Below are 12,682 nucleotides of genomic sequence, written 5' to 3'. Positions count from 1 at the left end.
ACTAACATTTTCAGTTCAAATATAAAGATATATAAATATAACATGATTAGCTCTTGTAGCTCCTACAGAGGTACTCTACCAGCCAGCACTCGTCAGTAGAACATATAGCCCCGTTCCAGGTTTACCTAAAAATCAGTTACAACTGAATAGGTACTTCCTAAAGAATATTTGTTTCAAGAAGCTGGAACATTACTTGTGCCTCTAATATCTGTAATGGTTTGTTTTGTGCGTGATGTTGGTGCAATAGCTGACACTGGAAGCTTGTCTGTCTGGATGTACCAGTGTTAACTCCTCAGATCAAGTAGATAGCCAGAAACTGCATGGACTTGTGGAGTCTCATTAACAGAGTGAAACTCTATAGTATTAAACATACATTAAATATATCATGTGTAGGATAATGCTAGTGGTAAAATGTCATGGAATAGTCACGACGTGCATATAATACTGTAGACCACTTATTGCTTAGGCTAAAGAAAATAGGCTTGGTTCTCAGGCACCGCCCGCATCCTCATAAAGTCTGACGCATTTTCAATTTTATTTCCATTTTCAAAAAAATAAACAAATCCTAATACTTAATAACAATGTGATCCAATGTAGCACACAGTTACTTCCCTCTACATGCACACTGCTTTACTGCACATCTTTTGTTAGAGTCGTGGCAGCAATAGGAGTTTGTATGGTTCTTTATGTAGGGAGGCCCTTTACCAGGTTGATGGTACACAACTGTTTACTTGATTACATACTAGTTTGAAAACAGAAGAAAAAAAAGAGCCCCCCCCCGCACTATATTTTCAAAAGTCGTTGCCTATGAACCAATCATTTTATTTTTTTAAGCCTTAGAAATACATGCCATAAGTATACTTGTTTATGTCAGTGAGTGAATAGGTTTCAGCACTGCATTCAAAAATATCCAAAGTGTATTACAAGTTCTGTCAGGGTTGTGAGGTCAGAGGGTTAAAGGGACCATCTCTGCTCCCTTATTCTGAGATCACCTCATCAGATTTGCACTTTCCTCCAATGTTCTCGTAAATACATAAGACTGTCATTCAACTGTTAAGAAGTGTGTATCTTGTGACATCTACGTCATGAAGTCTGTAATTTGGTTTTATTGTTTTGATGATGCATGTGGGAACCATGTTGTTAATTTGTTACATGTCCGAGATTGTTTCTGCCCTGTCATTGTTACAATGTGTGTCCGTGTTTATGCATCTTCCCGAGGCAAGAACGTCCACTCGCCTTTTATCAAAGTCTTGTTTCACCCTTGCCACTTTCCTGTGCTAAATATGATTGGACTATCGCACATATCGAAAAACCAATCAGAGAACGTTTCACAAAATAAACATCTACGACTGGTAAACCTTCGTATGAAAGTGATTTACGGCTGCCTGTCTTTGTTGACACAAATATGTTTTTTCATTTTTTAAACCCTCCAACTATTGCCCTTGTTTTTGTGGGGAAGAAATTTTGTATGTTTTCGTTATCTGATCAACTAGGTCGTCGCCTATGGTAGCCAACCTCTTTTTGAAGCTATACGAGATAAGAACAGCGATCTGATTGGATATCGCGTTTTCATTACAAGGGGCACAACGTGAGGTCTACGTGGTCTTGATCTACGTGAGGTGGCGCCAGGGTTGAGCCAAGAAAAGTGGCGTTGATGTGGCAAGGGTAGAAACTGGGCTTTGATATAGGCTAGTGGACACGCTTGCCTCCGGGAAAATGGAGCTCATGTGGTTACAACAATTATGGTGATAACTGATTTTTGTACAGATATTTGACGCTGCAACTTGCAGTCAGAGGGGTATTTATAGCCAAATTGAAATAAAGGTATTTTCTCATATATACAAGTCTGTTGTCACTGACACCAGTCAGACTGACTGCTGCTACTGCATGCTGTGTCCTGCCTGGATCTTTGGACCTGGAGGATAGGACCACTCCTTTACTTTCATGTAGACCCAACTTCCATGGATCGCTTTTGTTTGTTTGTTTGTTTAACGCCGCACTCAGCAATATCCCAGCAAAATGACGGCGGTCTGTAAATAGTCTGGACCAGACAATCCAGTGATTGACATCATGAGCATCGATCCACTCAATGCATCAACCAAGTCAGCAAACCTGACAACCCCATCCCGTTAGTTGCCTCTTACGACAAACATAGTCGCCTGTAACGACAAGCATGGGTTGCTGAAAACCTATTCTACCCAGGATCTTCACGGGTCCCATGGATCTCTAGGGCGAATCCAACATGAAACAAAGCAGCCGAGGAAGCAATTGAAAGGATTGTGAAATAACTTAGTTACAAAACATGTCGTCAGATATTTAATTTCTGAAATTTGATATGAGTATGTCACTTTTATTTTAAGCAAAAACTGGGGCACGGGTGGCCCAGTCATCTAAGGTGCCGCAATTCGCTGTGCAGAGTTGCATCCCTTGGGCACACCAGAAACCAATGATTGTTGGTTCGAATCCCGGTTCACCCTGATCATGTTTCTAGGTTTGTCAGCACCATACCCGTGCTCGTGGGTTTCACCGAAGTTGTAAACATCTGAGACCTGCATCACTTTGCGCTTTCCTCCCTTATATCAAATTATATATTAAGTAGATAATAAATGCCGAAGTCGGCAACATGACAACCATATGTCATGCATGGTGGTCTGTGTGGTCAAATCGGGGCTGAGCAAACTAGTGGTTGATAGTATGAGCATCGATCCTTGCTGTTAGGGAAGGATGACACGATTTAATTTCAACCTCCACTACTCTGACAAGCATAACGTACTGAGGATCTGTTTTACCCAGACTCCCAGTGTGGAACCATGGGTGTTAAACTAGCACTGTGAAGATACGGGTTAGAATTTGTCTTCAGCAACCCATGCTTGTCATAAGAGGTGATAAACCAGATTAGGTTGTCATGCTCGCTGACTTGGTGCATGTATGTCATTGTATCCCATTTGGTAGACAGAAGCTCATGTTGTCAATCACTGGAATATATAAATATCACTTCAAGGGTGAGGACAGCTGTAGCCATGGAAACGTGCAGCAAGGCCCAAGCAAGGCATCGTTACTTCAGTTACAAACCAGACTCCTTGCAGTCAGTTATCAAAGCATTGATTTAGTCAGTTGTGGTATCAAAGAGAATGAATAACACAATTCACAAACACAAATAGAAATAAATATTTATTTACACATGAGGGACACCCTTGCACCAATGAAGTAAGGCCAGGCGTTTTATATTTTTCGGATTACGGACCCGCCGACTCTAATTTTTGAGAAAATGTAAAAAATAATAACAGATTTCCATTTTTTTCCCCCACCTATAGCCACGTAGTGAATTTACTGTTGTAAACTAGTAAAGAGATACATAATCGATATTTATTGATCTCGAAGCCGAACATGAATAGTCTCCCTTGACAAATGTCTGTAGTAGAATTTGTATTGTTACAAGGGGCATTATCGTCACAAATGGCGGTTTACTGAGCACAGAATATGTTCATAAAGTATGCCAGAGGCATTCTGCATTAATAAAAAAATGAATCTCGCCTTTTTTTCCCCCTCCGACAACCCTGGACTTTGGGCAGAAAATCCGTATCCTAAAAATAAAAACGGCCTGGCCTAATATAACATGGTGGATTCATGTCCACCAATCCCGACATGAAAGACGATTCGGACGGTAGACTTAATTATTTACAAGTAACATGTACCTTCTCAAGATATCCTCATAGAGCTGTATAAGTGAATAGTCCCAAGCAGGACCTTTAGATGTCATAATTGGTATTTCTATAGCATATTTTATATAGAAATGCCTTTGAAAAGCTTTTAATAAATCCAAACTTGAGAGCATTTCACTCTGTCTTCTAACAACATAAACATTGACATATCAACCGATTCACACACAACTTTCATAATATTATCAATCATCCTTGTCCAAAGGGGCGGTGGGGTAGCCTAGTGGTTAAAGCGTTTGCTTGTCACAGTGAAGGCTTGGGTTTGATTCCCCACATGGGAACAAGGTGTGATGCCCATTTCTAGTACCCACAGCCGTTATATTGCTGGAATATTGCTTAAAGTGGTGTAAATTCCGACTCTCTCCTTGTCAAAAGGTACATTTGACACAAAACATCTAATGGAACAGCTCTCATGTTTGTTCTGTGAATCAATTATATTGTCATTTAATAGATCTATGGTAACTATATGTTTTTCTGTTTTTCCAGCTATGTGTATTATCTAACTTAAAATACATGAAAGTAACAAAATACTGTTAAAAAATGAGATTCAGAATCAGCCTGAAATGTTAAATAAATCAATAGATAAATTAAAATATGCTGTACATTCGTAATGAGAATCTTTAACTCCCAGGGGATCAGGTGGTCAGGCTCGCTGACTTGGTTGATGCATGTGATTGTATCCCAATTGAGTGGATCGATGTTCATGATGTCAATCACTGGATTGTCTGGTCCAGACTCGATTATTTACAGACCGCTGTCATATAGCTTGAATATTGCTGAGTGCGGCGTTAAACAAACAAAGAAACAAACCAAACTTTACATCCGCTCATCATTAACTGTGCTGGATTTGAACTAGCCTGTATATTTGTCCTGCAAGTTTTTTTGTGGAATTTGATTGTTGTATCCAGTACATTTATAACACAAGCGCTAAGTATTAATGCATGAACTTCAAATTTGCATTACAGAAAGTAAGTCAGTAAACCGTCAATTTGTTACAGATAATCTGTAGCTATAACAATAGTGTGAAGTCACAGCTGTGTTTTAACACCAATGAATGAAACCCGCACCATATACTATCAATGAATCCATTGTTTGCCATTTTGCAGCCATCTTCCTGAGGCAAGGGAGTTAACTGACATATAAGTCCAGTTTCCACCCTTGCTGAACTAGGCTTGAATTATGGAGTTACATTTTGGCTGAACTAACGAGACTATGCATAGTCCAATCAAAATCATGTAACGAAATCAACATCAGGTTCAAAAACTGCCGTTCAGATTTCATCGATTGCAGGATTTGCAAAGCATGTGCACTGTCAAAAAGCTGTCAACAGATATTTTCCAAATCTTTTCATGTTTCTAATCAAGATGCCCATGTGATTTGATGCACTTCACATAGTAAGACCTGTTTCATTACAATATAGATCTTGTTTATCAATCAGACCATCTTCACTGGGCACCGCCATTTTGTTTGAAGTAAATACAAGAAATGCGAGAGCTGGAACCTGATTGGTCAATAGGAGAGACACAGAAGGGACATAACTCGTAATAGCCACTGGTGGCCCTATGATCGAGCCCAGAAATTCCAGCCTAGTTCAGCAAGGGTAGAAATTGGACTTTTACAGTCAGTTAACTCTCTTGCCTCAGGAAGATTTGTTGCAGCAAAAAACAATGAATGGATCCCCATCCTTGTGACATCGTCAATGAACTGCACCTGGGCCATGTCTTAGTTCCTTCTCGAACTGTTCGGCAGTGAATGTCCCATCCAATCTCTCACAGTTTGGATTGAACACGGAGTACGCGCTGAGGTTGCCATCTCGCTTAGGACCCGTCCTGGTGTTTCTGTACAGTATGATGGACAGCGACACAATGAAATAAACAGCTCCAAACCCCAGTTCCACAAACACTCCCCACAGCAAGAACCACAGGAGAACCTTCAGTATCGTCTCTGTGGAAAAGAATGGCTTCTCCTCGGTGAGGATTTCTCCTTCACTAGATATGGTGACCGAACCTCCTGTGCGTGCAGTGGTCGCTGTCTGCTCATCCTGAACACTCGGAGGACTGTTTTCCTGCAGGACAAATAACAATGGGTTCAGTAAAATTAATTGTGATTGATTTAGCATGAACACTTTGTGTGTTCATAGCTTTTGGCCATGGGAGCAGTGTCAATTTACACTTGTTGGAGGGGTACACATAGTACATAATCTAGACTACCAGTTGTCGGACTTCCATTTTGGGAAGCCTCTGTGGCTGAGTGGGTTAGATCACTAACTTTGTGTGCTGGCGATTAGGTGCCTCACTCTGGCAGTGTGGGTTCGAATCCGGGACTGGACTCAATCCAAAAAAGTATGAGAATCTGTACTTTACTCAAAAAGTGTAAAAGTGGGTTAGATTGCTGACTGTGAGTGCTTCAAATAGGTGCTTGGTTGGGTAAGTCGGGTACTCCTGTTGGGTGGGTCCTGCATGGGACCTGGGTACCCACAGGACTACCCAGGTCTTGTGGGTTGTCATATATTTTGTTACATGACAATAACAAATAAAGTCTGTGGTTAAACAAGTCGCTAATGTTCGCATTTCTTTCTGACAATGCACGCATTTCTTATGACTTTTATATGTTTGAGTAAAGATAAAGCTTCATTTAAATTCAGTGTATATACATGAGCACATTGTTTTATTCGTGTATCTGAATAGTTCTGGCCAGGGAACCAGTAAAACAGTTCCCAATCGGACATTTTGTACCTTACTCGTGAGACCTACAGCAGGTAGGGTTGGGCAATAGGGGGTCGGGTACCCTGGTAGGAAATTTGGACTCGTCACAGCATTATTGTCTAGCTTCAGAATGAGCATGGCTACGGAGAATGATTTCAGATGAACATGTAAATACAATTCTGACAAGTTGTAGACAAATAGTATAGAATGTTAGTTACATGGTCCTGTGTTTCAGACATGTTGGACCAAAAACAAACAATCTATTGCCATTGTCGTGACCTTTCTGTACTTAAAATAGTACATGTAGAAGGGCGTGGAGTCATCCCACAGATGACTTCATTACCTTGTCAGCTTGCTGACGGGGTTAACCTCTTTGGTCATGTGGACAAGGCGTCCGACCTCGGATCAGAAGGTCCGTGGTTCGAATCCCATCACGGGACTCGGAAACTTTATGGCCGCTACATACACTCAATGTATTTTTGTCATAAAGGTCTATGTAAAATTCCCAACTTTATCACAATCCAGTTGCAACAATAAGCCCAAGGCAATTGGCAACTAAAAAGGGTTTGAAATACTGATTGATATAAATTAAAGTAAGAGAGAAACAGCTAGACGACCCTATTCTATAATAAACAACACGTAAACATTTTTAACACGTCATCTTAAATTTTCGACTGAAGCAGAGATCATATATCGATCTGACCGAATTTTGAAGCTGCCTTCATTATTACGTTTTTCACCCCTTTCCGTGAGGTGAGTATTCCTGAAGCAAAGCTGTATGCTGCCGATGTCAACGATCCTTTCGACGCATCCTTTTCCTTCGCCTTCTTCGCTCGATAGGCAGCAAGCTGCTCCTCCATGTTTGTTGTGAGTGACGTTGAAAATTAGAGTTACCCCCCTTTGACCACGCTATCTTCAAGCTCCTTCCCAGCGAGTGACACCTTCGTTACACTCTCGGAAACTCCGCGAACTGGATATCGCTGTGAGGAGCTTGACGCTACCTTCTGTCAAACCCAAGAAGCCGCGAAATCAAAGAACTCTATTTACTGTTCTTCTTTTGTTGAAGGACATTTAGCGACCAGGAGATGTCGGGTTGTTAAAACAGAGCATTACATAGCTTCAATTCGCCCAATACTCCACCCATATATGTAGAATTACTCATATTCAAGAGATATTACATTGTTCGATTTACATACGAACATACCGTTATGTTGTGTGAACAGACGCTTATGAAAGCATCACGTATGACGTCATAGGTTCATGAATCAAGATGCACCATTTGTCTTGTGCAGGATTAGCGTGTAAAGTTTGGAAATCACATGCAGCATATCGTGATAATAATAAAGACACCCTGTGGTAACACTTGACTGATTGTTAGTTTTGTTATTATGTGGTTTAAAATAATTCTTTTGGCGGTGGGTATATAATAGACATACTGGTATATATAATATAATCATCGTTATCCCTTCAGTTGATGCGACACTTACATCTACAAGAGAAAGTAGGTATCAGGCTAATTTAGATTTCGAAAACAATAATCGTTAAATTAACCGTGAAAGCCTGAAGCATATTACTTAGAACTATATATTTTGTATGTAGATACATACAATTTGACCATCTTTTCTGGGTATTTGCGTTCAACGTGATTGCAATGACGATTATTCAGTATTGCTAACCACAATCCAAATTAACACTATTACAGAATAATATTTTTCATGAAACTATTGTTCATAACAAAATTATACTATGACATTAATTGAAGAGCACTTGAGTCTGATTGGTCAGAATAAAATCAAATCTGGTATCTAACGCTCGATCGTCTCCAAATTGAAAAAAAGGTATCTAATATATATTATTAGACGACATCAAATGTTAAACCACAGAAGTTTTATCCCCTAAACTGAAATTAGCATAATACAGTAGACTACGGTTAAAACGAATACGCTTATAACGAACTGACGGATATAACGAACTTACTTTTTGGTCCCGACTATTTGCTGTAGTTATGCTGTATATATGCTAATAACGAACTACGGTTATAACGAACTAAAATGAGTAGTCCCTTTGAGTTCGTTATAACCGTAGTTAAAAATAGATAAAGCTGGAATTAAAATAAACAGACTATCTGATAAAAAAGGTTGACCTACATGAGTGAGAAAAAAGGCTGACCTACATGAGTATGTTCTGTGTCATGAATACTAGATAAGATTAAGCAACATGTTTTCATTCTCTTATCTAAATATGTTATATAATATGGTAAAGATACACAACGTGTGCAGCTTAAAGCAACGTGGATACTGAAACATGAAAGCTGTAGTTCCTTTCCTCTTACTTCCAGCCATCCTGCCTGCCTGGTCGGCAACACCGACACCCAACACCATCGTCGACAGCCTTGCAATGTCCCTTCTCAACTCAAACATGAACCAACTACAAAGCGAGATGTACAGTCTGGTTAGTGAGATGGCAATTCTGAAAACGGAAAACGCTGATCTGAAGGCAACGTTGAGTGAGTGAGTATGGTTTTACACCGCTTTTAGCAATATTCCAGCAACATCACGGCGGGGGACACCAGAAATGGGCTTCACTCATTGTACCCATGTCGTTAATCGAACTAGGGTCATCAGCGTGACGAGCGAACGCTTTAACCACTAGACTACCCGACCGCCCCGAAGGCAACGTTGAAGACATTGCAGCAGAATAGTGGAGGTAACGTCCTTTCCATGATGCAAACCGATCTGCAACTTCTTCAAAACTCAAATTTCAAATTATCAGGTGATGTTCTTACTCTTCTGAAGAAAATGACAGATATGGAAAGCAAAACTGCAGATCTCAAAGCAAAGAATGCATACTTAGAGACCAGCATCCTGACAGAAAGACAAGAGAGACATGACCTTGAACACAAGGTCACCAACTTGTCCAGACTTCTGACGTCATGCAACGCTGATCAACAAACACAATGGAGCATCCAGTCTCTGAAAAACCAACAACTGACGCAGACATTTTCTGTGTTACAATTCCAGCAGATGAGTTTAAGCTCATCGTTTCAAATTCAGATGCAAGACAGAAAGCAAGAAAACAGAGTGTTGGAGGATATGTTTGACATCAAGTTTCAAAACGTGACGTTTAAAATCGAGTCATTGTTTATTGAAACCACTGACCATCTTGAAACTTTACAAGATCTTATAGATGAAGAAGTTACGATATTGCAGAAAGATGTGGGGCTGGTCAACGGATCATCCAGGGCCGAAGAGGTTGCCAGAATTCTGTCCGAGCGGTCATTAGAAAAGTTACGCAAAGATGTATCCAACGTCACCAAACAAGTCCAAGATGTGGTCAGCTCCGTTTTTAACCTGGAAAGAGTGAAAACCTCACTCGATGCTCGCTTAATGCATATAGGTAAGATATGGACCTTGCAATTTAGTAAAGAAAATCGATAAAACCCTTTCCATATTCATAACATCTCTAAGAGTCGATTGTACGATTCCGACCATATCACGAGCATGTGTTTATGAATCACTATCAAATAGTGATGCTACAAGGTGTTCGCTAAACGGTGAGCGTATCCTGCCCCACTGGTAGCACCCGTCACAAACACATGCAAAGGCAGGTCAATTGTTCACCTGAAAAACATATGGGCACATATGGTACAGCCGGAGCCAGTATTTGTGTAACTATAAATAGTATTCTTGAATCTGGCATGCTAGTTGGCCAGTTCTTTACCAGCTTCATGGGAGTAAAACTATCTTCATTGAGTTGAAATACTAAGAAATAAAGTTCACAGCATATTTACCATGGGAGCACTCGTACAAGGCATATGTACACACAGCGATGGCAGCACTGCGACAACTGCAATACAGTATCATAGTTATATACTCACCGCCAAAAGAAACGCGAACCATAGAAACATTTAGAGAAGTATTTACGTACCGCTTAAGGATAAAACTAACAATCAATCAAGTGTTACCGCAGTGCCTTTTTTCTGATCACGATATGCTGCATGTGATTTCCAAACTGGTGCATCTCGAGTCATGGATCTATGACAACAAATGTGATGCGTTCATGAGCGTCGGTAAACACACTATACCAGTATGTTCGTTTGTGCACGAACCAATCTATTACCTCTTGAATATGAGTAATTCTTCATATCTTTCCAACAGGTATGGTATTCGCTTTTCTTTGTCGGTGAGTATATTACGATGTGTTAGGCTATTGTGGGAGGAGAGCCCGAAGTGACACAGGTCTTAGCCGTCTACCACTGGGGTAAACCTCCCGATTCTAGGTTAGAAAGAGTGATGGTCGTCAAAGTCGACCGAATGGTTCGGGTGGTCGGGCTCACTGGCTTGGTTGATTGCGTTTCAGCGATTCCCAATTGCCTGGATCGATGCTCTTGATGTCAATCACTCGATTGTCTGTTCAAGACTCGATTACGTTCTGAGCGCCATCAAACAGCTGGAATATTGTGGTGTTATGCAAGACGCACGCACGCACGCAAGCTCGCACGCACGCACGTACGCACACATATTATATTCAACTTTGCGGCGTCAAATCTAAAGTAACGTTACTCGACAAGGAAAACGGTAAGTAAATCACCTAAGCGAGAATGAAAAATCCTCTAATGAACACCGCCACACAACGTTAGACCTACAAGAATAGTCTACAACGTTACGAGGAATTATTTATGTGGTAGTCAGCTGATGTCTTCCCTTGTGATCGAGACCGGGGTGGAATAGGTCTTCAGCAACCCATGCTTGCCGTAAAAGGCGACTATGCTTGTCGAAAAAGGCGACTAACGGGATCGGGTGGTCAGGCTCGCTGACTTGGTTGATGCATGTCATCGTATCCCAATTGCGTGGATCGATGCTCGTGATATTAATTACTGGATTGTCTGGTCCAGACTCGATTATTTACAGACTGTCGTCATATAGCTGGAATATTGCTGAGAGCGGCGTTAAACAACCAACCAACCAAACTTGGGATCGAAAAAACCGTTTTCACGGAGAAAATACTGTGTAGTACTAGAATATAGAATATACTACATACTATAATATAGAACGTTTTTTCAACTCGGTATTCGTAATATCTGCCCAGGTTATCTCGAATTGGAGATTGGTGATTTGATATGGTGATATTCTGGAATTGAGAATAGAGCTATCAATAGTTGGCCGCATTTAACAGACCAAAATGTATACGCATGATAAATTAAAAATAAAAATTTCGAGGTGGATGGGGAGGTTGGAATTTTTTCTGAGACAAGTTCTGTCATTTCACTTCTTTAAGAAACAGACGCACGCACACGCACACGCACACGCACACGCACACAGCCACACGCACGTACACTACAGCCTTTCCCTCAGCACAATCATATATGTACTTGGCCTCTGGCCGTGCTCTGTATTCGTGGCCATTATCCCCGATCAGAGACACGAGATCGCCTTCTGTGCAAGCGCGCGTACATGAATGCTCTTAACAATCAAGCAACAATGGCGTATATCCTGTTGACTGGCTTTATTTGTGATTTCCGATATTACTGTTGGGTTCTCAATAGAGGAGAAAGATTGTGTGTTCGCTATCCTGGTAATGAATATCAGCCACGGTCTCTGATAACACATGTATGTGAGTGATATTCGAAATATTCATATTAAATTCTTTGTATATCAAATGTTACCCGTAAAGATCCGGGGTAGAATAGGTCTTCAGCAACCCATGCTTGCCGTAAAAGGCGACTATGCTTGTCATAGGAGGTGACTAACGGGATCGGGTGGTCAGGCTCAGTTGGTGGACTTGGTTGGTGCATGTCATCGTATCCCAATTGCGTGGATAGATGTTCATGATGTCAATCAGTGGGTTGTCTGGTCCAGACTCGATTATATACAGACCGCAGTCATATAGCTGGAATATTGCCAGTGTAGCCAATATTGTCCATTCTACAAAAGAGAATACCTAGACTCTTTGATGCCTGCAGAAATATACTGCCTGGATGTGCATTTGGCTCAAACGCAGCCTGTGGCATGGACAGTATTGTACTTAATACATGCAACACTATTAAGGATGACTTATACATACTCAAAACAGCCCCCCCATCCCCATATGAATTGTATGCCATGTGCAAATTGTGTACCCGGTGCAAAAGAGGAATTTGAGTCGAAAAAGTTAAGAAAGTTGAGTTAATAAATAAAAATAATTTTGCGGGTTGGCCAAGTGGGGAATCGAACCCGAATGCTCTAGCCACTGGAAAATATAAAGTTACAGCAAACATTG

General features: G+C 40.8%; 2 protein-coding genes across 2 annotated transcripts; one reads left to right on the top strand and one right to left on the bottom strand.

Annotated features, from left to right (window-relative positions):
• Positions 1-4,943: 4,943 nt before the first annotated feature.
• On the bottom strand, positions 4,944-7,286 carry LOC139443472 (SAYSvFN domain-containing protein 1-like). Its single transcript, XM_071224455.1, has 2 exons — positions 7,156-7,286; positions 4,944-5,784 (listed from the first exon to the last, which is right to left on the bottom strand). Exons 1-2 carry the CDS (start codon positions 7,282-7,284, stop codon positions 5,416-5,418), a joined length of 498 nt encoding a protein of 165 aa, XP_071080556.1. The 5' UTR covers positions 7,285-7,286; the 3' UTR covers positions 4,944-5,415.
• A 1,954-nt stretch (positions 7,287-9,240) lies between these two features.
• On the top strand, positions 9,241-10,181 carry LOC139442282 (uncharacterized). The gene is made up of 2 exons (XM_071223073.1): positions 9,241-9,820; positions 10,075-10,181. The coding sequence occupies exons 1-2, from the start codon at positions 9,448-9,450 to the stop codon at positions 10,179-10,181; spliced, it is 480 nt and encodes a 159-aa protein (XP_071079174.1). The 5' UTR covers positions 9,241-9,447.
• Positions 10,182-12,682: the final 2,501 nt, after the last annotated feature.

The sequence above is a fragment of the Haliotis cracherodii genome, unplaced genomic scaffold (genome assembly GCF_022045235.1).
Source record: "Haliotis cracherodii isolate W230 unplaced genomic scaffold, xgHalCrac1.p SCAF_5, whole genome shotgun sequence".
Classification (NCBI taxonomy): domain Eukaryota; kingdom Metazoa; phylum Mollusca; class Gastropoda; order Lepetellida; family Haliotidae; genus Haliotis; species Haliotis cracherodii.
The sequence above is the reverse complement of the archived record's forward strand: the minus strand, read 5'-3'. Positions and strand labels throughout refer to the sequence as shown.